The 26,736-nt window shown below is 42.3% G+C and overlaps 1 protein-coding gene across 1 annotated transcript; it reads right to left on the bottom strand.

Annotated features, from left to right (window-relative positions):
• Window positions 1-96: 96 nt before the first annotated feature.
• Window positions 97-25,480, bottom strand: LOC125879825 (disintegrin and metalloproteinase domain-containing protein 11-like). Its single transcript, XM_049561922.1, is given in 27 exon segments — window positions 97-230; window positions 604-621; window positions 1,851-1,941; window positions 2,773-2,884; window positions 4,565-4,733; window positions 4,859-4,978; window positions 5,095-5,200; window positions 5,291-5,354; window positions 5,438-5,488; window positions 5,574-5,654; window positions 6,949-7,041; window positions 7,136-7,207; window positions 7,453-7,552; window positions 8,144-8,195; window positions 8,647-8,737; window positions 13,204-13,288; window positions 13,394-13,560; window positions 13,755-13,826; window positions 15,153-15,340; window positions 15,730-15,790; window positions 15,912-15,975; window positions 16,104-16,186; window positions 18,074-18,140; window positions 18,533-18,609; window positions 23,795-23,985; window positions 24,932-25,066; window positions 25,069-25,480. Coding segments are annotated over 27 exon segments (2,490 nt in total). The 5' UTR covers window positions 25,133-25,480; the 3' UTR covers window positions 97-214.
• Between the last annotated feature and the right edge of the window lie 1,256 nt (window positions 25,481-26,736).

Below are 26,736 nucleotides of genomic sequence, written 5' to 3'. Positions count from 1 at the left end.
CCCAGAGGAGGATGGAGCCAGGCGGGAGGACAGACGAAAGGAGCCGACGGGGGAGTGTGGAGGAAACGATGATCGGAAGAGGTTCGGAGAGGTTTTGGGACAGGAGTGGAAGACTTTTTTTTTTGTTCCCCTCTTCTCTGATGTGGAAACGACACAGTGCGAGGAGGAAGACAGGAGTAGACAGGACACAAAGACAGAGAGACAGACAGGCATCTTATCCTCCGCCAGATCTGAAAGAAAAGTGAAAACAGAGACTGTAAAGAAAAATGCTGCATAGATAACAGTGGAGGAGTGAGGATGCTTGAGAAATGGAAGAAGGCAATCTGCTTTACAATGATAAGGGAATATTTTGGGATTGGGGACAGGGATGAGGAGGGCTTTTTTTTCTTTGCAAGATTTGAATAGGGATGAAGCATTCCAGAAAAAGGAGCAGTGAGATGTATGGCACTCTGTGGGGATGAGCCAAAAGGATGAACTTCAGATGGTGAATGAAGGAGTAAGAAGCCATGCTGAGGGAATTAGGGATGATGGGAGGATATGGATGTTTTGTCGTGCTGCTCCAGCGACAGAATATCACACTGCCATGGTCCTGCAAGGTTATACCTTCCTCTCCGAATGTTCCTGCATCCCATTAGCACACATCAAGAGAAAAGACAACATGTCAAGACACATCAGTGACAGTAGGAAAAATAACAAACAGCTTTGGGAAGCATGTTATGAAGCTGATCATCTTGCATTAAAATTATGTTAAATTTAAAAACAAATAAGCAATGTTAGTTAACAGTTAGAATTGTTGAAACCTTACATACCTTAAAACATCAATTAAAAGCCAAGCCTTTTTTGGACATAAAAGCTGAATCCGCTTTACAGTCAAGATTTAATCACGAAACTGTTTTATATAGATGTTAACTTTAAATTTAAGAGCAAAAACACAGATCAAACAAAGACCCAGTCAGTCATCCAATCCATTATTTCATCCACCAGTTCTCTCCAAAAACTTTCTTGCAAGATTACAGTGATGACATCACATGCAGCAGGTCTACAGTCATCATGGCACCGACTCTCTCAGCCCCAAAGAGTCTGACAAGGCGCTACACCAGAAACTACACCCGCCGTCTGAGCCAGAGGTCTGACTAGGAAGAGAAAACTTCCTGCTTACAGCTCATGCACACATGCACAGACACCGACCCCTGGCCCTAAAAGGACTGACTACATGCTATGAATGATTTAAATTCTGCTTTTTGATTAACAACTTCTCACTGGCCACAGATATCTTACAAATCTACCTGTGACTAAAGCAGAAGCAGTCCTTTTAGGTCAGAGTATTAGGAGTGAACAATAGCAAGCATGCACAGGTGGAACAGTGTAGAAGAAGCACATCAGCGAGGGCGTTTGGGGTTAGGATGCTGCCTCTAGGAGAAAAACTGGGTAATGCAGGCTAAAAGAGCACCAACGGTAAAACGTTAAATAATAACACTTTTTCATAAATGGCTAATAAATCTATTTGACTTGAGCGAAATGCTACAGCAGTTCCTGGCAGATTAACGTCTCGGTCCTGCCCTGTCATTACGATAAAAGGGACTGAAAGGTGCAGGATGGAGCTCAGGGTTGATTAATGATTCAATCAAAGAAAACAAAATGGCCAGAGTGATGCTTCGCACGGATTTTGACGCCAAAAGCAGTTCAAGCATTTGCACGGTTGAGCTCAGACTCAACCCCCAATTCCCCCTCCCCTGGTTGGGTGATGAGTTGCAAACTAGGGTCTATCCCAGAGGGGTGAGAGTGGGAGGGGCGGGGGTTTCCTTTAGGTAGAAGCAGACAGGTACACAAAGGCATGCCAGAACTCTTACTTAAATCCCCATCCTGTTCCCCCTAGGACTATAGCTGCCAGGAGAATAGCACCTGCGATGGACCCTATTATGATATTGGTGCCACTGGGACCTGCGCAGAGGAAGGAGGAGGGAGGAAGGGTGCGGAGGAGGAGGAGGAAGAGGAGGAGGAGGAGGAGGAGGAGGAGGGGCAGAAACAAAACAACACCACTAAAAAACACACGTCAGAGGACAGCATCAACACTGTACATCAACAACATCAACTAGAGAGAGAGAAAAAGAGAGAGGCAGATGGTAAGATACCTGCAGACAGAGAAAGAGAGATGAAAGGAAGGAGGAGGATACCAGCACGTGGGGTGGAGGTGGGAGAACGGGCGGGTGAGCGAGGGAGGTCAGGGAGACAACAGTAACAAAAAAAACAAACAAAAAAAAAAGCAAAGGAGAGAGAGTTTTATTACTTTGTTCTCATTCCCCCTCTCCTGCTCTCTCAGCCGGACACCCTCTTGCTCAGGGTGGCTTTTTTGGCCCTATGAGAGCAGCTGCTCAATTGCTCTGTGTCATTGGCAGACTGCAAGAAAGTAAGGAAGACACTTGAAGATGCCTGCAAGACATACAATACCACCACACACACACACACACGCACACACATTTACACTGACACACTGTACATGCACATATGCTCTAATGGATAAACGTGTCTCAACACACACCCACACTCTTCCAACACTGAAACCAGGACTCAGCAGGAAGTAACACACCGTGCGGTCTAAATGTTGATGTTTCTCACAACAATCAGGTGAGCTACTCTGTGTGTTCGAGGACAAGATACTGCGCTCGGCTTCAGTGCATAGAAACGCTACAGTGATGATGGGTAGAGACTATGAGAGGGAGATGAGAGGCAGACAGAGAGAGAGACATGGGCAGGTTGAGAGACACTATGGACCTTTCTTCTCTGGGCCCGTCGGGACTGTTGGCTCGGGGATGGGATCAAAGACACTGCAGTCCTTTCCTGTATAGTCCCTGTCACAGATACACTTCACCTCATTACTGCAGGTCTACAAGAGAGACAGAGAGAGGGAGGGGGAGCTGAAAATCAAGTGCAATAGCTGGTAATAGGAAGAGACAAGCAGAGAGAGATGTTGAAACTGATATGTAGCCGGTAAGCATGGATTTGGTGATTTGCAGCCTGGGCGCCGGAAGAAAATGGTAGCATTGTACATCTCTGCACACCACAGATATGTTGCATTTGTACATTTCATACATATCATATCATATCAACATTTCCAAACTGATGTAATATGAGTTGACTTCATCATCGAGAAGGTAGAGGGGATGTTGGATGGTGTGACACCTAGGTGATACGACCTACAACTAAATCGACCTGCATTTGTCAGTGCCTTTCTAGTGATCCGAATACTCAAAGCGCTTTTACACTATAAGTAACATTCACCCATCCACACATACATTCATACACTGGTGGCCAAGGCTACCATACAAGGTGCCACCTGCTACTCAGTTTGTTTAACATAGTCACACAATGATGGAACAGCCATCAGCAAATTTGGGTTCAGTATCTTGCTCAAGGATACTTCGAGATGCAGGCTGGAGGAGCCAGAGGTTGAACCAATGATCTTCCGATTAGTGGATGACCCGCTCTGCCTCAGTTGTTTTTATGTGAGTCATTGCTGCATTTTCAAAGGCCTTTAAGCACCACACATGGGTGTTTTTCAGCGACCCATTGCTGTGTTTTCACCTGGGACAATGCCATGAAAAAGCAGTTGTTTTTTGACGGAGCCGCCCCTGCATTTCCTGCCGGGATAGTGCCACCAAAACTAGATATTTTAAGCCAAAACATAACCTTTTCCTATCCATCACTAAGTGCTTTTGTGCTTAAACATAACCACACATTAACCACAGCATTGTTGAAACGTTAAGTTTTAGTGTATCTGCAACATAATATTAGAAATATAACGTTTCCTTGATCTGCAGAAACACATTTTGGCAACTGGGTTGGGATTTGCAGCTTAAAACAAATCTATGAATCTGTTAAGACTGAATTTCAAGTGAAACCTTTTTTTTAGACTTCAACAGACATTCAATTAGAGTATTTCAACATGTAGTTTAAACCTATTTCACAACAAAATAAAGTCATTTAGATACTGTTGAAGCAATACCTGCAATGCGTATTTGAATTCTGACCTTAAAATTTGGTAGATTAAAAGCAGAAGAAATCTTTAACATAAAAACAATAGTCACATCACCTATATTTAGATGTGAAACAGGTCCTAAATACATGTTAGATTATAGTTATGAATGAAACAGTGGATCTACACATAATGTTCCGTTTTTGTTGACACTGTCATAAAGGTATTAAATTTTATGTGGATTGAGGACCAACAATTAGAGACACCTCTCTATAAAATGTAGTCAGTACAATACAACCTTTAACTATAATCTCAATACTAAACATATCTTTATCAACAATGTCACCAAAAACACCGAGGAGCTTCACAAACATAGACGTTATGGTAAGGCTGTTGGATGTACCTAATAAAGTGGCCACTGAGTGAATGTACCTAATATGTCTGAAAAACATTCACTTGTACGATAAGAGGGACTTAATTCTTGTCAGTCTGTGTACACTGCAGTACAAAGAGGAGTGTCTTGATGTCTTTTGACCTGCAAATCACCAAATCAATGCTTGCAAAGAAGTTGTGAGCGCAAGAATTTTTTACCCCGTGGTCAGAACAGATGCGCCCATAGTTGGATCCCGAACAGCTGCTGAGGTTGAATGCCGCCACAGGGAGGCAGCGTCGCTCCAAACACATCATGTTGGGCCCACAGGGAGTGCCGTCCTCCACATAGCCCAGGTCTGAGCCGTCCTCCAGCAGAGCATGGCCGCCTCTGTGTGAAGCATCCAAACATGTCAGGCAGACGGGAGATAAGGGGGTAGAAATAGACATTTAGGGACATGATATTTAAATTTTCACACCCTATATTAGTTGTAGCAGATCAAATGGACTGCTTACCTGCAGTCCAAGTACTTGTTCTGGTGATAGAGGGTGAAGCTGGTCACCTCACCCTGCAGGTCTCCAAACTTTGGCTTCATCGTCACATTGGCACAAAACAGAAAGCCACATAAAACATCCCTACACAGAAAAAAACATAATGGCAGAGGACAATGTGCATTAAAAAAGCAGAAAAAGGTGAACACACTGTCTTCTATGAGAATATAAGCAAAGAGGATCAGAATAATGTGACTCACGGCTTGTTGCACTGCAGCCAGCCTTGACCTTCAGGGCCTGGACCACAGTTGCCTTTCTCTGTCCCCTCAGCGTTCAGCTTCTCATAACAAAACCTGTCCGCTGAATCTGAGAGGGCAAACGAAGACCTAAATTAGACTGTCGCAAGGGGAATGAGACTACATGTGCCCTTTCAAGGTGCATGTGTTCTATACTTACTATAACCCCAGAGTCCCCTACATTGTCCGTCACGAGTCCTGCATCGTCCTCCGTAACAGCGGCCCTGAAGAAATGAGACAACAATAATCACGCACATGTCAGAGTGCAGCATGCAGACTAGCAAACATGACACTAACGAGACCTTACCTGACTTGTATCACACATGTAGCCATCCAGCTTGTGGACGTTATGAGGACACTGCAAAAGGAGAAAAGTACTGAATGTTCTAGACACTCTGGTTGATCTTGCAGTTTTTCTTCAGTGTTATGAAAGTCAGCTCTACCTGGCTGGAGTCTCCGGTGCAGGTCTCTGGGATATCACAGTCGTTCACAGCCTCTCGACACACCACGCCTCTCCGCTCATACTAGGTCACAGCATAAAGAGGCAACATGTAAATGCTGGATACGTCATGTTAGTAATCATACAGGCTGTAGAGATGAGACGACACTTTTCTGAATTTATCACAGTTAGTTTATCTTTTCTTAAACAGTTTTTATGCTCTATAAAAGAAAGCACTATAATTATACACCAGGGCACACAGTGTGAATCCCTTGACAATAAGATAGAAGTTGTGGAGGCTGAAGCTCAAAACAAACCATATCTCTTGAACTCTACTGATGAGCGAAACCGAAGAAGATGGATGCCCAATGTGTTATGTGGTTAAAAAAAAAACTTCTCCTATTGCATGCAGAGAAAATAACTGTTGCTGGTACTGTTTACAAACCTTATCGTTTATAGGAACACAACACACAAAAATGTTTTAGCTCAACTTCCCTTTTTTTCTTGTGTGTGTGTGTCATTTTGTGTCATTCTGTGTCCCCTCTCTACATTCGGAGTTTGAGTTGCAGGTTGGAGAATTTACCAGTCAATCTGATCAGAGCTGATCAGATCGATGGATGACAGGAGCAGCTGCTGCAGAGGCAAGTCAACCAAACTCTTACACCTAGTGCAATGACTGGTTAAGTTTCTCTGTCATTACACCTGGCGATCTGCTGCTCACAGAGTGTGGTGCGGTGAGTGGTGCTCAATGTATTTATTCCAATAGTGCTCCTAAAATAATAAAAAAAATCAATATGTGGCGGCAGATGATGTTATCATGGCAGACTGCCAAAAATAAATGAATGTGTGGGAAACCCCGGTACACACTAAGCTGGCGTTTCCTTTTGTCTGTCTGTTACTGATGCTTATAATGTAGCCTGGGCCCATATTCATGTTCATAATCATCAAGATCGGTGCACTCCAGTATGTTACCGAACCAAAAGTCAAAATTAAAATAAATTTCACTGACATCTGATTTTGGAGAAATAGATAAATAGCCAAACATGAGCAAAGATTGTGATTCTCTTACTTAGCAATAAATATAAAGTAATTACATCCTGCACATCTCAATTCCTCTCTAGCAGCAAGGCAATGGAGATAGTGTGCAAAGGACGCCTCACTATGCACGTTTGGCCGTTACCACAAAACTTCACCTCAATGAGTTTGCAACATTTTGCCACAAGTCAGTTTATACGGAAGCCAGCACGCTACAGTGGTCAATGTTCTTTGCAGTGACAAAGGTACACATAAAAATGGCCACCACTCTGATCATCCTGCTATGCTGGTTTGAATGAAAATGTCCGTCTTACCCTCATTCTATTTCTATGGTGTGCACTCACCTTACAACTACTGCAGCAGAGTCCATTACTGCACATGGCATCATGGGTAAGTGTGCACTTTTTACAGCAGGCCCCTCCGCTACGGGCGCACTCCTGCAGCCACAGACATGAAAACAAACCTTCAGCTCTGCTCCAGAAAACAGCTCAAGAATTGGCTTTAATGCATGATGTCCAAATGGGTACTCACCACCTGGGATCCACAGTCACACTCTTCTCCTGGCTCCACGAAGCCATTCCCACACTCTGGAGGGTCCAACAGCTGAGAGAGACAGAGATGGACATATATGAGAACATATATAACTAGGTGACAGATGGATGAGAGATGAAACGTATCAGTGATATAGGAGACTGTTGGCTGAGACTACAGAGATACTAATATGCATAACATAAATGTATCATGGTCCTCTGAGTTTGTGTTTTCTGTTGGAAATTAGGCTACAAGAATAATTAATTAGTCTATAAATATGATGCTAAGCACACCCTATATCCCCACATGGCCCTCACCTTGTTTGGCTTGTTGAACAGGCAGCTCCCGCCCCCCTGGAGCAAGAACTGGATGTACTCATCTACACTGCAGCGAGAAAACTTTCTGGGCAGATAATATCTGTGTTCACACACACAAACACACACACAAAGATCGAGAGCAGGACATTAAAAAGTAAAAGAATAAGTGAAAAAAAAACAGCACAATGCTTTTCCGCCAGTTAGGAATGCCAGATCCACTGTGGGTGGCTGTGCCATCACTTTGCAATCTGACAGAAATGTTACCATCTGTAGTAGGATATTACTCAAACGAATAATTGAAATCTGTATTGTTCCATCTGGCAAGGACAGCCAAATCGAAATCACGCTTAGTGTATGGTAAATACTTTAAATTCAATTTGTAATTCTTACAAGGTAGTTGGCACAATGAGGTCTGATGTTTCAACAAGTTTTCTTAACACATCAAACACAAGCTGTGATTATCACAGGCTCAGCTCATTGAAGACTGTGTCAAAGTCAAAGCATCCCTCTGTTCCAGGTGTTTAATTGTCTAATTGAGTGAAATGAACGGAACAAATCGCAGCTTAGAGGGAGAGCGAAAGGAAAACAGGCTTGCTGCTTAATCGTGTCAACAAACACAGAAGAGATGCATTTTACAGGTGTGTTGTGTTCTTTTTGTCGTTCACTTCAATGATCTATGATGGATCTTTACCCCGTGTCTTCCATGATGCAGCCCAACCAAGCATCTGGGCACCTGCAGTCTCCTGTGAAGAAGGAGGAAGAGGAGCAAAGATGAGATGGGGAAACCTGAATAAATTACATGAAATTAAAAAAAAGGAACAATGTGGTGTTCATGGCCCGAGCCATGACACTTCACATGCTGCAGCAAGATTTATGATCAACAAAGAAGAATAGACTTGTAAAACTGGTACCTATTAACAGAGGTATGGAGAGCCTATAGAGTATGCACTGAGCTCTTGTCCTGGCATTGAATAATGGACCTGATGGCTCTTCAACATTAATCACTGAGCCCATTGTTCAGTGGCAGAAATGCTCTAACCAGCAGCCCCTCCCTCTTAGACACAGGTGACTAATCACCTAATGGAGAAGTCTAATTACAAAAGAGGACTGCTGGACAGGGACACCAACACCCAACGCTGTCTCTACCACCCCCCCCCCCCCCCCCCATTATCAGGCTTTGCTGTTGTCTTTTACCTGCAGAGTTGCGGATGTTATTCCACCTCATACCGACGTTCTGGCCGAGACTCTGGCACAAAGTGATGGCCATTGCTCCTACATTCCCATACTGCAACACACACACACATAGAATCAACACAGTGAGATGGGGATAACATTAATAAAGTCCTAATGGTAACTTGGGTTGCACCAAACAGGATGTACTTAAAGTGGCAATCTTTAAGATTTTAGTCCTCTGTGATTTGGTGACACCTGTAGTAACTGGTAGTCAAAGAGCTCTGCGGGCAGCGAAACAAATTGTTGTTCTTTTAATTAAGAATTCAGGCAATAATTCGACTTTTAGAACCATCAATTCTGTGAGCAACCATAACTGATTTTAAACTGCTCCGTGTATGAGTCTGCAGACAGCAGAGAGCAGTGAGAGGAGTTGGTTAGTCGCAGCTCTCTGTGGCTGCTTGTTCTGATGCCATTACTGCCTGCAATATTCCAAACTGATCCACTGTCAACAAATGCCAAAAATGATCATTCTCTTGTTTGGTCAACACATTTTTGATGAATGATAACAGTAAGTGCTGAGCTCACTGAAAAACACATTGCATTTCCTGTAACCCCCTCATAATTAAAGTCAACTGGTGTTTCGCTGGTTTAACTCCAACGGGAGCATCCATTTGCATATCTATTTTTAAATGCCGGTAGAATTGCAACAAAATAAGATAGAGCAATAATTCTTTTTGCATATAAAACCGGAGGAGTTACATTAACATATCACACATTCATTGTGTCCCAGAGCACTGTTTCCTTGCACTAATGGGTTTGTAGAAATCCAGTAAAAAGCGCACACAACAAAAACATTATAATCCAGATCGCAGGTGTTCACAGCACTTCCCACATTGGAATTAGCTTCATCATGTTGTGAGCATGACCTAATTTTCTTGCGTGTATTTAGAAAAATATGTGTTAAAAAAATTGATTTTCATTTTTTGGTTTATTACATGTTTTAGCATATTATTTTATTAGTATGGACATAAGTCCAAACATATTATTAAAATCTGGGATATAAGGGTTGTATTGATGTATAGTGTATTAAACTACTCAGAAAATGGCACTACAGCATGTAAAAATGTAAAAGAAATGCTCTGGAGGACTTGTTCTATGGTAGGTCTTAAAATTTGGAAATGTTTTGTTTGCATTAGCAGTAACTTAATACAGCACTTTGGCAAATGTCACCCTCAACACCCACTTCATAATACTGCAAATATATAAATATTGCAGTACTTTCATCAGTGGGCCATAGGCTCAATCACCACTGTGTTACCATTTGTTTCAGTGAAAATCTTTGAGATTATTACTTTCAAACCATAATTAAAATAATACAGTGCTGACAGAGCTAATGGTGTTAACGTGTAGGGGGGGACCCCTACCCCCTTGTGATAAGCTAGCCAGTGGGATACACACACAGGGACTCCCATGCACTAACATCGAAGCGCTGCCGGACTGTCTGCCACAACATCAGAATGCCATTACTTCACTATATCTTCACACAGACATAGTAATAGTCATTCGCTACTATATTAATACTCTGAATGTCACATACACTTCCTTTAATATTATCTAAATAACTGAACACGTTTAACATGCAAACTTCATAATCTTTAGTCCTCTCCTCGCCATGTTGCACCAAACTTTTACCTCTGATCTAAAATGACAGTTGAGGAGGTTCAATATAAAAACTTTAATCATCATCACACTTTATCTTTTAAATCAATGGTTTAATTTAAACTGTAGTAATAAGCAAAAAGAGCTGCGCACTTAACATCAGTCCAAAAACTTCTTAATTCTAGTGCGGTAGTCAGAGATGAAAGTCAAAAAGCGGAAAAGGACTCGCACACAGAAAACAAATGTAGACTGAGAGTCTTAATGAAAGATCATTTTACTGGGGATCTTCACAGACAAACAAGCAGCAAACGTTTCAGTCCTCAAGGGACTATCGTCAGTGCATATAATGAGAGGTCCTAGTGGCATGGTTCTTATAGTGTAGTCTTCTCAATCATACTTGATTGGGCACACCTGGAGCCTCTCACAGAGGGCAGGTAATCAATTAGAGGTACCAGCACTGTGTCACACATCACACCATTACAATATACATATATACAAACAGCCTTGGACAAGGAGCTCAAAGGTGAATAAGTACATCAACAGATATACATCTGTACTCTAGCTTGGGGACTATTAGGGTCAGACTAGTGCACACAGACAGACCTACAAAAAACAAGACATTTCTAATTCTTCATTTAACCCACTGGGTTGTAAGGTTTTTAAATAATAAATGTATTTGCATTCACATTGTAGAAGCATTTGGTCCACATTGCCACCACGACGTTTGGGAATTATCATGTCAATGCCACAAAATATCAGATCAGAAAGAGAATGATTTCCATCAGCAAAATGCCTGGCCACAGCTGATTTAGGATCAGCGCGGCGAATGGAGCTTTTGTGCTCATTGATTCTTAGTCTCAGTTGTCTCCTAGTTTTACCAATATATTGGATGCCACATTTGGTGCATACAAGAAGGTAGACAACATTTGTAGAGTTGCAAGTTATCATTTTGTTTATTTTGTATTCCTTTTTGGTAATAAAACTGCTAAATGTGTTAACCTTTTTAACATTAGAACAAGCAGCACAGTTGCGGCATGGGAAAAAGCCTGTGTCATTGTCCAGACGTGTCTGGTGGAGGGATTTTCTATGTGTGTCTGCATGCACTAGTGTGTCCCGAATGTTCTTGGCTCTGGAAAAGGAGAAAAGGGGAAGAGAGTTAAATATCTGTTTTCCAACATCATCAACAGACAGAACATTCCAGTGTTTTTTCACTACGGTACAAATGTCATTACCAAGTGGTGAACAGGTGGTATTGAATACACAAGGAAATGGTTTTTGTTTTTTAGCTTTATCATTTGTTAACTCATTTCTGCTTTTCTCAGAGGCTCTACACAGTGCCTGCTCCAAGATATTTCGTGGGTATCCTCTTTTTAAGAACTGATCAAAGAGTTTGTGAGCTTCTACCTGAAAATCATCATCTCTGGTACAGATGCATCTCGCCCTTAGGAACTGGCTGTAGGGTAGGCCTTTTTTGAGGGGAGGGGGGTGGTAGCTGGAGTAGTGTATTTCTGTCAGTAGGTTTACTAAAAAGAGTGGTGTAGATGTTGTTACCATTAAAGATTATCCATGTATCCAAAAAGCTGACTTTGTGACTGTCACATTCCATATTAAATACAATTGAATCAATGCAACTGTTGAGATACTTCAGGAATGCATGGAGATCGTTGTGGGAGCCAGTCCAAATTAGACATATATCGTCAATGTATCTTTTCCAAAACAGTACATTATGTGAAAAAGGATTGTTGTGGTATACATACTGATTTTCAAACCAGCCCATGAAAAGGTTAGCGTAATCAGGGGCAAAACTAGCACCCATTGCTGTACCATGGGTTTGGAGGAAAAAGTCTGTGCCGTGAAGGAAATAATTTTTTGTCAAGACAAATTTGGACATGTCAATCAAAAAATCAGTAGGAGGAACATTTTCAGGCCTGGCATCAAGGAAATACTTCAAAGCATTGAGTCCAGAGGTGTGAGGTATGTTGGTGTAGAGACATACTACATCTAGAGTGGCCAAGATCAAGTCTCCACTACTGTGTGTTACTGTAGAGAGTTGGGAGATGAAGTCTCCAGTATCTCTGAGGTATGAAGGAAGCTTCTCAACCAGTGGTCTAATATGATGGTCAACATAATTAGACAAAGGTTCTGTGAGAGAGCCAATACTCGCTATGATGGGGCGACACTTAGGAAAGCCATAAGAAAGTTTGTGCACTTTAGGTAACCCATAAATCACTGGCTTGATGGGGAAATCAGTGAGCAGGTATTTGTACTCAGATTCACTAATATAACCAGAAGACTTGGCTTGCTTTAGAAAACAATTAACTTCCCTTGTAAAGGACTGTGTCAGATCACATGGGAGTTTTTTGTAGAAATGAACAGCTGACAGCTGCCTTGTTATTTCATTAGCATACAGTTGACTATCCATCAGAGCTCCTCCTTTATCTGTGGGCTTTACAGTAATATCATGGTTCTTAGATAGGGATGTTAGAGCAGCCAATTCACCTGCACTGCAGTTTGATCTAGAATGAGCCTTGGGTGTCTGAAAGAGCACCTCTACGTCCCTTTCAACTAGCTTACAGAAAGTGTTAATACTGGCACAGTTAACCTGTGGACAAAATGTGCTTTTGCGTTTAAACTGTGTAGGGGTGGTGGTACTGGCAACATTGTTTGTATTGATAGGCAAGCTGGTTCTCTCCTTATGGTAAAAATATTTCAACTTAATAGAACAAAAGAATTTAAAAAGTTCTATTTTCACTTGAAAAGGATTAGTAGAGGGTGTGGGCACAAAAGATAATTTAAACTGTGCAACAAAAATGATCTGGTTTAATCTTATCAGTCTGTATTTAGCTAAATCATTATCTATAGTTTAAATTAATCCCCGTTGGTGCAACAGAAAAAATAATCCCTTTAGATTTTCCTCACCTCGTTGATGCCTCCTCCCCGTGTTAGAGAGCACACTCCTCCTGTGTAGGCCGTCCCACTGCGGCTACTGTGAAATGTGCGCCCTCTGAGGTTCACAGGAAAGATACCATGATTTAAAATAAAACCTTAACTTGCACCCAAACATCAAATAAGCCTTAATTCTCAAGATATTAGATTTCTGTCCTCTTACGAGAAAAGATGGACGACGTCACTCTGATCTTTGATGTTGTCCTTCCTGTATTTCATGAAGTTCTGCAGCGTTATCAATGGATCTTCCACTACTGGCATCATATTTTTAGAGATCCAGGTCTCCATGGCAACCAGCACGATCCTTGTGTTCAACTGTTCCTTGTAGATCTGGGGACCAAAAAACGCCCATCAGTTTACCGTTTTGTTGGTGTGACACCTGTGCTGTGAACACTCTGTGTGCTTTCTGGGATAAATCATTTTCAAATGTGGAAATAAAAAAAACACACTTCTCGACAGGTGGCGGTGTGTGTGTGTAGAGTTTAGGAGTAGGAGGATTATAATCCTTCAAACAAAGCTCTTACCGCATCTGCCATGTTGACCACTGCTTTGGCAAAGTTCTTGGTTTGGCTGCTAGAGCGACGCAGCTGTACAAACTGTGGAGACACAGAGATACACAGATGGTGTAACATTCAGTCTCTCACACACAAGTTTGTACTTCTATACTTGTACGGATGCTGACATAAGGCGTTACTTTATAGGAATGTTTCACTGACTTTATTGCCATCTGCATCGGCAGATCAAAATGCTGGCAAGTATTTGTATCCAGTTTCTAACTTTTGCTTTATTTCCAGCTTTATTTTGTCTTTACTCCTTTATGACAGTTATACCTATGAGGGCAGCTTAGTTTACTTTCACCATTACATACTCTGATGTCAGTGGATGCATGATGAAGTTAGCAGTCTGCCTGTGCGGCCTCTGTTAGCTTTGCAGCGATAGAAAAATTTCCAGCAGCCTAAATGTAGCTTTTTCATGTGTCTACATTTGTGAGACAAGCAAACATGATAGCAACTGGTAACCTAATTTTGCAATGCAATGTATGACTGCAATGTAACATTGAAAGGGTACACTGTCAGTTTACGTCCACTGAAAGTGTGTTTTTGCCACTGACAGGCTCAGCTTGTTCAACTGGGCCTTTTTGTTAATGAGTAAAATCCCCTTTGTTTAACCAGAAACCAAACCCACCACGCTCCATTAAAAAAAATATAATTTTATATTCCTAAATCACACCTCATTCAGAGCTAACAGAAACTAAATGAAAGAACAAAAAATGTCTTGATTGGTCTTTCCATTGTTCCAACAACTACCAACTCTAGCATGGCTAAAATAAACCCTTAATTCCACCAAATAGATGTGAAGATATGCTGCTTCCATGCACATTAAAAATCCTGTGTATTTAAATGGAGACTGGTGGGTTTGCCCTGACGATTTCGGGACTGATTTTTGGTCAATGCAAAAGGATCTTACTCTTGAAAAAACAGGTCTATCTCTGTGGGAATTCTTTTCATAATGTTATCAGACACATAGATTAACAATTTGAGCCTGTCAGTGGTAAAAACAAGCACTTTTAGTGGACGTAAACTGATGGTGCACAAATGGCTCAGGTGGTTACAATGCAGCCTGTTTCCCTGTATTCACTCAATGCTGGGCCAGTTTCAAAACTTGTTGTTCCCATTAGTCACTTGGACACAAATACCTGGGAAAACAGGGTTCAGGCTGAAAGTAAAAATTAAGTCATTCTTTGATACACACATCCCCAAGCCATGCTGGTAGATGGTTAACCTCACAAACCATGCTGGTAGATCTAAGCACTGTTGGACAGCCTCTATCACCCAGAACACTGTGCTTTCTCAGGATGACAAAGACCACCAGCACAGGACAGATGTCCACATAAACCACAGCAATAAGTACTTTCAACTCACCATGTCGTTGTCGTTGACCACCATCAACTCAATATATTTGGTCTCAGTCTGGACCGAGGGCTTGCGGGCATATCTCTTGGATCGCCTCAGCCCCCCAGACACCTGCTGCTCCCTCATTTGGTCTGGTCTGTCGTCATCATCATCACCATCACCTCCTGTGCTATCCCACTCACTGTCCTCTGTACAGTCTGGACACAGAGAAGCGGAGCTGCGGGCACTTAAAGCAATATTACTTTTTCCTGTGCTATACGGTGCAGTGCAAACATCGCTATCTCATGTTCAGTCAAAACATTACAGTTCCCTCTCAGAAAAGCTGTGACTGTTATTAACCCCATGTCTGAACACTTTTTTTAATAACATAAGCAATATATGGAATATTAAATAACATTTATCTTGATATTATTGAAACAGTTATGGATTAGAGGTTGGGTCTTATTTATCTAACTGAAGGTAAGGTGGTTATATTAAAATGTAATAATGGTAAGAAGATGAGGAAAGACTTGAAGGCAATATTAACATAATATTCTGGTGTGATATATGAGTGTCAGTAATTTATGTTTTAAATGCACTTATGTACCTGGGCAGCGGGGGGAAAGTCTGATATCAGGCATCCTGCGGATTAAGTGAGCACCATCATTCTAAAACAAAATACACCCAGTTGTCATTAGGCGCATAAGGATCTCAAATAAACAAAATAAGCTAATAATAAGTAAATAAATCAGTAATTATCATTACAACTACTGTCCACTGACTATTTACCTGATTGCTTCCATTCTGTATGGGCTCAATCCCATAAGAGAAGAGGCCATCAGAGAACATGCCACTAAAGAACCAGCAAGGAGAGAAAGAAAGGGAGATGCAGAGGAGAAATTTAACATATTAAGAAATTATGTGTGCAGAAAATATGCACAGGACAACAAATGTGATTATTTAAATAAAGTTCAGGCTCACCACAGGCCGTGGCAGGTGGAGAGAGCTGCCCAGGACTCTGGTAAACCTCTTAACCTTCCCTGGTAGTAGCAGTGTTCCCCTCCCTGTGGACACAGCGCACCACTGCTTCATGAAACAACATCAACTGACACACTTCAGGCTCTCTTTTATACTTCATTGGGTATCGTACTAGGTCAACTCCGAGGGAAAACCTTCCACAACCTCTGCACGTGTGACCCCCCCCTCCCCACTAAAGCGTTTATGGTACAGTTTGTGACCTACTTGTGTCCTGCGTTCTACTCTATTCTGCTTCACTGACAACAGAGGTGGAGGTAGACCTTTGACAAGGATCTCTTCAATAAATCAACACTCACGTTGCCCACACAGTTTGCTCTGAGAATTTAACATGGCATGACGGCACAGTGGGCAGGCTGCACCAGAAAAACACAGGATGAGAGTAAAAAGGGAACTGAGCTCTGCTCTTTACTGTCCTTATAACAACCTTGACTACTACAATAGAGCGTGAGCTTTTGTCTGCGGCTAACACTCCCTCAAAAGCGGGCGTGCTGCCTCACGCGGTCACAGCAGGTGAAAATGAACCACCAGGAAAGGTGAGAACAGTGAGAAACACTGGTTCACCTGGATCAAATTGGGTTCACCAGGGTGTCTCAGCCTTGCCACAACAGCTCAGCCAAACAACGCCTCGGTGTTCTGAGTGGAAACGAAAGCATTCTAGCAACAGAGATCTGCCTGGTGACGTGTTGCCCTGGATTCGTCGCACCTGCCATGTCCAGCAGCGGCATCGGAGGCGTCACGTGAGGCCTCCATCCAGCTGAGCGACAATCTGGCCTGACTACAGGTCTCCATCCCCAACCCTATAAGCCTCCTGTCTGTCCCGCCGCTCTGGGAACAAACCGATTGTCTATGAACATGCATACACCCCCCAAATTACTCCTCCCTGTTCCAAAGCTCATCTTGTCTTTGTATTAACTGGTATTTTACTCCTCATTTTCCCTCCTCCTCCTCCTCCTCCTCCTCCTCCTCCTCTCGCCGGCTCTGCTCTTCCCTCCCTCTCGCTCTTCTTTCATTCTCTTCGCTGCCAAGAACTTAATGACACTGCTGAGCTAACTCATTGCTATGGAAACAGGCTTTTGATTGGTCAGGAGGACTGAGGGAGAGTTTGGAATGATTGTTGGGGGGGACATGGAGCGGTGGCTGGGTGGGTGGGTGTCTGCTGGGGGGGGGCACATTTGTACAAGAAAAAAGCCATCCCTGCTGGCTAGCAGAACGCAGTGACATTCCTCTGGTCTGTTCTGACAAGCGCACATCACATTAGATGTCAATGCTTTCATCCATTTTCCTGTTATCTCTTAATTCTCTGACCTTGTGGTTTTACACCACAGGCATCTGCTGCCTTTCTTCTTGACTGTCTGAGAAAGGCCACAGCAGCGAGGCATGTAGGCACACCGCTGACAGGAAAAACCCACGTATGTAGAGCACAGTAACATGCATAATCTCAACAGTTCCACGGCAGCCTACTTTTGAAGCAGAGAGCACACAATGCACTTTCTATAAATAGATAAAACGGGCGATCAAACTGCAACAACATCAATAAAACATTGCAATCACGTTAACAAAAGATAAAAACAAACAGGAAGCACGTGTTTTATTTCTAAAATCAGACTTCAGTCAAACAGATCTGCGTTAGATGACCATAAAATATATACAAGATGTGGAAATTGTGTTGTATAACGAGCTCTAATAGTGAGCTACTGCATCTGACAAACAAAACTTTAAATTAATTCTAAGACTCACTGGCATCAGCACCAGTGTAAAATGTGACAAAGTCTCAGTTTCTGCAGCCAAAGAACTGAATGCTGCACCGCCACTCCGGTCATCTCATTAATATGCTGCCTTCTGTGTGCCAAAAGACAAGTTCACTCACTAAAATTCTGTCAGCACACATCCCCACCCCACGCAAACAGCCTTACCACTGACTGTGAGGGTCTGCCATCCTGGTTAAAGTGCCGCTCCACATATTCTGAAGACAGAAGGTGACTGCAAAGAGAGGAGAGATACCATGAATATCTCTAAAAGCATTATCTCTATCGCCTTGTATTAAAAATTGGTTTCATCAGGGTTATTTTCCACCTCTTGTTCTCCCCCTTGAATGTATTTCACAAAGAATAAGTGGACATATTAACATGTGGTGTTAATAAAATCAGTGGAACCTCATAAACATGCACCAGTGTGTGTGTGTGTGTGTGTGTGTGTGTCACATTGGTATTCCCCATCTTGTCATGTAACATAATAGAGGCGCTAAGTGCATTTGCTTAAGTGCTGGGAAATGCTAATGAGGACAGCTGCAGTGAATTAAAAGTGCCTACTGATACTGTACTGAAGTGTGTACAAAAAGGCAGATCTGATGATTTTTGGATGGTAATACTAACTGGTTTAGCTCCAGATCCAGAGTGAAGGTGTGTCCAAAGGCTTCCACTTGGAAACAGCTCTGGGCCAAGTGGACAGGCTGAAAAAAAAAAAACAAAAAAAACCCCACAGTGACAGAGACAGATTTGATAGTTGATAAATCAAAGTGTAACAAAGCAATTGTAGTTGCCGCTCTGTAAAAGCCACAGAGTGATTGTGGAAAAAGTCCCATGAATAATTCAACAGAATCAATACTGTGTACGCTCTAAAAGCAACTCGCCGGTTGAAATATTATGATTGATAAAGTCTCCATTGATCGACAGTGGCTGCCAACATTCGGGCAGGCCTGACTGCAGAGAGCTATGGCTGTTTAAGAGCTAAGCTTGAATTTCGTGATGGAGATGGATGGAGAGGGAGGAGGCAAGAAGGAGGGGAGGAGGAGAAGGAGAAAACTGTGCTAGTATGGTCTATATCAGTGGTCATCAATTACACTTGTCCAAGGGCAAGATTTTTTCTAAGTAGACACTGTGAGGGCCAGACTTTGGAAAAAAAAACCATTTTGACCTAATTAGCCTATAATAGTTTCTTGATATCATTAATACTTCTTTAATAACATAATAAAAATATTTTATTCATTTTATTCCTGGTTCAGACCAGGCAAATATCAGTGAGACCAGTGAGTGACAGAGAGAGGGAAACAGAAGGTGGAAGGTGGACTATTGCATGCAATGTTTCTCTAAGTTCGGCAGTGAACGACTCACTCAGAACGCTGTTTTATTGCTTTTTGACACTTCACTGCTCTTTGGTAATAATAAAAGCTACGACTAATGGCTTCATGGACAGTAAGGACTGGTGTGATGGTGGGAATATGAGGTGCTGTCCTGTTCCTGCTATGAATCATTGCACAGCAGTTCTAAGCTGTTCAAAGGTGTCTGTGGAACAGCGCTGCCCATGTTCAGGAGGAGTGACCGTGTGGCCATCTTGCTGAGGTCAGGATCTGTGGACAGTTAAGTCATTCCATAACCAAAAACCATGGATTACCAGAACCATCCGGAAACATGGACAATCACAAAGCAGCAGCTGACAATGTAAGAAGATGCCAATAATGACTAAATTACTCTGCACAAATGTGTTTGCATGTTCTCTCCCTGTCAGCTTGGGTTTTCTGTGGGTACTCCAGCTTCCTCCCACAGTCCAAAGACATGCAGGTTAACTGGTGACTCTAAATTGCCCGTAGATGAGAATGTGAGTGTGAATGGTTGTCCGTCTCTATGTGTCAGCCCTGTGATAGTCTTAAGACCTGTCCAGGTTGTACCCCGCCTCTCACCCAATGTCAGCTGGGATAGGCTCCAGCCCCCTGTGATCCCCAACAGAATAACTGGTTACAGAAAATGAATGAAGGAATGAAGTTAAGGGACCTAACGGGAACATGTTTCATTGGAGTTATACTTTGTATAATTCCATGTGATTGATGATTTTGTACCCATGGGTTTTTCACAAACATATCTGGGGTTGGTAAATCACTCCTAATAGGGAAAAATTATTTCCATTTCAGTAGTTTGGTACATTTTCCTACAAAAAATATGGCATCATATGAAATCATGAGCCAGCAATGTGTTTAACCTATGTATTTAGAGAGGCTACATCCGTGTGACCAATGCACTGACTGGAGCAAAGAAGAAAACAACCCCAGTTGGTGGAGTCGTTTTAAGGTACGTTGTCACCATGTTTCTTTTTCTAAACCTAAACCTAACCTCTGTAACTTTATTTGCCCACATCTAACTTCCCAAACTTTTTGTTACGTACATAACCCCCTTTCTGGGATGCTATCATACAAACCACTGTGAGCACATTTTTGTAGGATATCATATGAACGGTTGTGTGAGGTTATGGGGTTGCTTCAAATTAGGAATACAAAATGAAAATATTCTAAATACTAATAACACATTTTTTACCTCCTCACATCTTCTGAATTGATTAATATTCTGCGAGCTGGATGGGTAGCTTTGGCGAGACGTACGGTGGCCAGTAGGCCGCCAGTTGAGGATCACTGGTCTATATACAGCCATGTTGTGCCAATGTCCCTAATGGACAGCTGCCAGAGCTGAGGAGGTGAGGAGACAGCAGGGCCAGGAGAGAGAGAGATTTAGTGCAGACTAAACAGTGTGTCTCTTCAGCAGCTCTGACTGTGCCAGCGTGGCTTTGATCTCAGTCTGGAGGAACCAGGCTGCAGTGAATCACTGGGCTTTTACAATAAAATGCATCACTATCCAGGAATTATTCCCTCCAATGAGTACGGACAACAGATTTCTTACTACCGTCTTGGAAGAGGCTGAAGCATGATGTCCATCAGTGCTGCTGTCTCTGTACAATAATGTTGTTCCACAGCTTTACAGTGATAGCGTTTGTCCTCTGGTCACTATGTGTGACTGTTCTTGAGGTGTCTGACAAACCATTTTCAACACAAGGTCCTTTTAATAGCGGCTCTGGTGTTTTTGATTCTATCACATGATCTTGCTCAGCAAAGTGGATTGACATAAAATGGTAGATGTTCAAAATGACATTTTTTAAAGAACTTTAAAGATATACTGAGTGGGAATTGTCACTTACTGTTTGTAAACACTCGCCAGCGAAAATGAAATGGAAAGCCAACCCCAGATTCACACATTTTTTGGAACGAGCTTTGTTTGCTTGGTGTTTTGCATTTGCAGTTTTTGGGTACTGGCTCCACAATTTTCTTAGCTTTCTCTTTACAGTGTGCCTGGTCACTACTTCTTATAAATTCCTGACCTAACCTGCCCACTGTGCCCAGGAGCCTCCTGACCATGGCAAAATGAGAAGAAAATAAGAAAATACAGGCAAAGGGCAGAGTCTCTGAAAATAAATACACCACACCACACCTCTATTGGGTCATTAGTACATTGTGTTCAGAGCGATTACTTTTGCGTAAGTTTAACTATCATATTTCTTTAAGGACTTCTTGTCCCTGTTGGTTCAAAGCTGAGCTTGAATTTATCTTGACCAAACAATTTCTCCTGAAGATCATTTAAATAGCTGCTCTGGAGCTTTTGATCACTTGACATCACCAATCCATCTTCTTACAGACTTTTTTAAGCCATAATGGATATTAAAAATATTGTAAATTGAGTATTATTTACCATAAAATCAATATACATTTTTACATAACCATAGTACTGCCAAAAGTTGTGGATGCCTTCTGTATGTTAAACAAACTTATTTAAATCTATGTGGGAAGTGGTCTCACAATGAGTACTTAACTAAAGGTATACTACGCAGGATTTTCCTTAAAAAAATGTACAGACTTATACAGACGTAATCCTCTGCCTGTATTTCTTTATTTTATTCTTATTTTGCTGTGTTCGGGATGTTCCTGGGCACAGCACACAGTTGAAGTTGGGACTTTACAAAAAGGTGCCAGACCATAAGCTGCATGTACTGTATCTAAGAGGAAACTTAGAAAATCATGGACACAGCGGCAAAAAAAAAAAAAAAAAAAAAAAAAAATGCAGATATAACAAACAAGAGTGGATCTGGAGTTGGCTTTCACTTTCACTTTAGCTGGCGATATTGTTTGCAACCAATAAACGTCAATTCCCGCATAGCATATCTTCAACCAATAAGATCAATTTAAAAGACAGGATATCATCACACCAAACAATAATACAGATATCCTGATACAGCATATTTACCTCAGCCTGAAATTCTAAAAATAGCTGTCATTCAATCTGTGCTAAAAAAAAAATCTTTACGTAAGACATTCATCTTACAATTTCATGTTCAGTGTCAACTGACAACAACAAAATAAACACTACAGATAAAAAAAAAACTAGTTAAGCAAAATGCTGCCTCACCTATTTTCATCGCAGCATGATGTGACAGAAAAGAAAAAAAAGTTCAGTTCATCCCCTGCTGCTTCTAAATTTATCATCTCCCTCATTCCAGGCATCTTTAATATTTCAAAAAACAAAACACAGCAGGTCTAGACAAGAACAGCTGCTGGAACAGGAACTTCTGAAACCCTGTCTACTTGAGCAGTGTCATCATTTGTATCTTAGGAATATAGATTATGTTCGCTGGTACTATTTTTTTATTCATTTAATGTCTGGCTTGGTTAAGAAAGCCTCTCTTCCAGAGGCAACAGCATTCATCATTCGTCTTCAAACATGTGATTCTGTGTGTGTGTGTGTGTGTGTGTGTGTGTGTGTGTGTGTAAGGAGCCTAATGTGTTCTCTCATAACAGTTATATGAACCACATCATATCAGCATGACATAACAGAGAGAGAGAAACAGGGGAGTGAGGGATGGGGAGTGCTCAAGCCTCTTGGACCATGCACCACTTCTCACACAGGCCTGCTTCATAATTAATGGGGACATACTTCAACACACCACTGAATAATGAAGAAGTCGAGGGCTCAGCGAGGCAGCCGGATGATCGGACATGATGACTGAATATTTCAGGATGGGCCAAGCTTTGTCATGTGGAGATAAGGGGCCACCACAAACGCACGCTAACATTTAAACAGGTCTTTGATGAACTGTGCATTTACTACAATGCTTGCACAGCACACAAAGCAGGTCAGAAGGTTTTACTTTCAGAACTTGTTGCCAGATGTTACGATTTGAGTTTAGGCGGGAATAAATGGCTGCTCAACCATTTGTCTGTCTCGGTTGCGTCCCACCTGACATTGCTTCACTGTGGACATTCGGAGGGATTTTCGGTGACTAACTGGGTCAAAATCACGAGGAGTGGAGACTGCTGCAAGACACCACCCTGCACTGTCATCCCTGTGTAGCAGGAGCTGCGTGAGCAGCAGAGAGCCGAGCGCTGCACTGTTACAGACACTGGTTCCCCATCAGCAGAATTGCAGTCAGTCTTGGTACTGTCACACTCATATGTGTCCACACAGACTTGCTACAATGCCACCAATAGTGAGGATGCATCCTGAGCACTAGACTTGACATTTTTAAAGGTTTCCTGAACCTAATGAGCTGCACATTCAGCTACAGGGCCTGGTTTCATATGATTTTGGTCCAGAAAAAAAACCTGATTTAAAAGGCCATTCTTATACATTCTCAAACTGAGACTACAGTCAGATTAATCTGTTTCCAATTTTGCTGGGAGATTCCTGAAACCTTGTCAAGCTTGTGTCCTTGGCCCTTACATTAAGACCACTGGACTGAGCATCACAGTGAACAGTGATCCATTGCAAAGTTAAACATAATAAAAGGTCCAAAAGGGAGGGTTACCCTTAGTTACAACTTACCAAGGTGTTCCCAGTGTTGTTCTTCACCCTGGTATCCAAGTGGTCATGAGCCATTTCCTCCTCTGACTCGATCTGCTGCACCAGCCGTTTTGGATAGACAATCTTGGAGGCAGTGTCCTCGCTGTCGGACTGCCCTGCCGGGGTAAACCAGTCCCAGATGCCTCCATCCTGCTCCAGGCTCCTGGACACACCTACAGGTAGTACAACAGAGACAATCTCACGGTAGGCTCATGAGTGTGCAGAGGTTTTGGCAAGGTAGGGACAAATTGGACCTGCTAGTGATGCAGTGCATAGGTGTAGATCTCAGGGGGAAGCAGGGGACATGTCACCCTCAATATTTAGATAGCATGCAAAATTGAAGACACTTGCACTGTAAAAGTCACAAACTGGTGTTTAAAAGTGACTTAGAATGCAGGAAATTAAGTGTTTAATGCTCGGAATTTGTCTCATATGTCCCCCCCCAAATATTAACACAAGACCTATGCCCTTAGTAGTGAGCTAATCAAATGGTAGAAGTTGGTTTGAAAGTGAAATACTTTAAATAAGCCCCACTGTGTGAGTATTCAGATCAGTGTTTTTTTTTTCTGTAAACTAATGGTCTGCTGACCTCATTTATCACACTAACCAGTTAATAACCGTTTTATCAGTCGCAGCTCCAGTCCGAGAAATTCAGTGGGCATAATTAAGTTTTGATGGAAAATGATAATAATGTAGTCATAGTTTATAGGCTGACGCCCATACTGACACACACAGGGCCTATGTAGCTTAAAAATCCCAGCAATCATCAATCAGACTGTAAAAACACGTTGCCTTTGTGACTGGCAAGTTATATCATGGTGCTTTTAGATGTTGATTGGGTTAAACACCGCTGTAAATGGTTATGGGTACGTTGGATATAGGCGATGGGGCTGCGATGGAAATGTGTTGATGCAGCAAATCTACCGCATCGGAGAGTGCTCTGAGGCCAGCAGGCTGCTTGGCACTGTGCTCCCGCTACAATACAATCGCAGCCTACACACCGGGGTTAGAAAAGTGCTGGTGCAAGGGGAAAAAATGTGGATGCAAAGGAAACGAAAAGGGTGCTCCCGCTCTTCATCCAAACCCTCTCTCTCTCTCCCTCCTCTCTGCCTCTCTTACCTGAGACCGCAAGCCTGTCGCCCACTGCAGCAAAGACCATGAAGCACCACACCGCCAGCATGATCTTCACATATTCCCCCGGATTACAACATCGAGAGCCGCAAAATGTCACGAACCCGGCCGACGGAGGGGAGGAAAGGGACCAAAAAGCGCACAGCAGAAATGATGGCGAGGAGCGACAGTGAATCTGCTGCTAAACATCTGATGATGCGCGTCCTCTCATCTCTCCCCCCTCTCCTTCTCTCGCGCTCTCTCTCGCCCTCTCAGCTCCAGCAAACACCGCTACTGAGAATTTGGATTAGCATATCAGAGTAATGAAAAATGAATCATAACCTAGGCCAGGGCGGAGGTGATCAATACAGGCCTATACATTGATCAGTGAGGAAATAGTGAGGAGAAACGGGAGAGCGCGCACCGCGGATGCATAGCTCCGCAAAAATGCGCGGGTGCGTACTAGTGTATAGATGAGGTTGTACGTGTGTGTGTGTGTGTGTGTGTGTGTGTGTGTGTGTGTGTGTGTGTGTGTGTGTGAATCTGCGGTATGCGGAAACGAAGAGATGGGAAAGCGAGGAGAAATGCAATGCGTTGGGTCTGCGGTGAGGAGGACACGTGGGACCGCGGTACCTCCCTCATCCCGAACAGCCTCCTCCTCCCGTTGCCGGGGAGAGGATGCGACAACCCGGCTGATGCTGAGGCGCACGGCCGAACAGGAGCCATAAAACGGGATCATGGATTCACATGTCAGTCATTTGCTCAATATACAGCTATGAATGTCGGGATATCTGGGAATGCGTAAAGATGAGGCCTACAGGTCTGCAGAGGATGGATGTATATCATGACCGTGGAGGGACATCACAGCTAAACTCAAAAACATGTTGACTAATACACCGGAGGCCTTATCGTCATGTATCCCATAATGTTCCTCCTGTTTCTATGGTAACCAACTCAAACTGTTTAGGATATTTCAGTCATTTACTTTTACAATAAATGACTGTAATTCAGTCACACTTGTGGATAAGTCTCTGCATTTGGCTGCTGCAAAATATTGAATAAAGCCAAATATCCAAAAACTTATAATAAGAACTACAGTTTTTTTTTTTATTTACATTTACTGGGATAAAATAAAAGCTGGGACTGCTGTAGGACTGATAGTTCTTTGGATGTATAAAACCAGGTTGTTGGCTACCTTAAATTATGTGTCCATTCCTCGATTACCCTGTAAGTTAATCATATTCCTTTAGTCTGTAAGGGTCCTCAGATCAAAACAATCAGAAGGGTTTTTCATAAAAATGAATCCAAGTTGTATTGTTTGACAGGATAAAGTGGGGTTGTGTCGGTATGCTGGGTGCCGTAATCATCAAATGATGTAACTCTCTGATGACCAGATGCATCTGTTGAAGCTAGATCAGATGAATGACTCATAATTGTTATCTGAAGCCTAATTTTTAAATAAGCAATATTATTACTATTTTAAATTTTAAAAAATGATTGTGATAACTGAGCAACTGTTTTGTGCGAAAAGAATTAAAGGTTGATTTAAACAAATAATAGCCTGGGCTATTAATTGAAGTTTTATGGTAAGTTAATTTTAAACCACATTAACATGTCTGAAAAGGTAGACTTCCCCTTTAGACAGTTACACAACTTGAGAGCCCAGTGTGTAGGACTCAGGAGGATATATCGGTAGAGATGCAAAATATAAAATAAGGATGTTTTCTTTAAGGTTTAATTACCGTAAAATAAATGAGAATGATTTGGATCACCATGTTGCACCGTCATGTTTCTACAGTAGCTCAATGGCTCTA

This window comes from Epinephelus fuscoguttatus, linkage group LG19, assembly GCF_011397635.1.
Source record: "Epinephelus fuscoguttatus linkage group LG19, E.fuscoguttatus.final_Chr_v1".
In the NCBI taxonomy this organism is placed as follows: Eukaryota; Metazoa; Chordata; class Actinopteri; order Perciformes; family Serranidae; genus Epinephelus; species Epinephelus fuscoguttatus.
The sequence above is the reverse complement of the archived record's forward strand: the minus strand, read 5'-3'. Positions and strand labels throughout refer to the sequence as shown.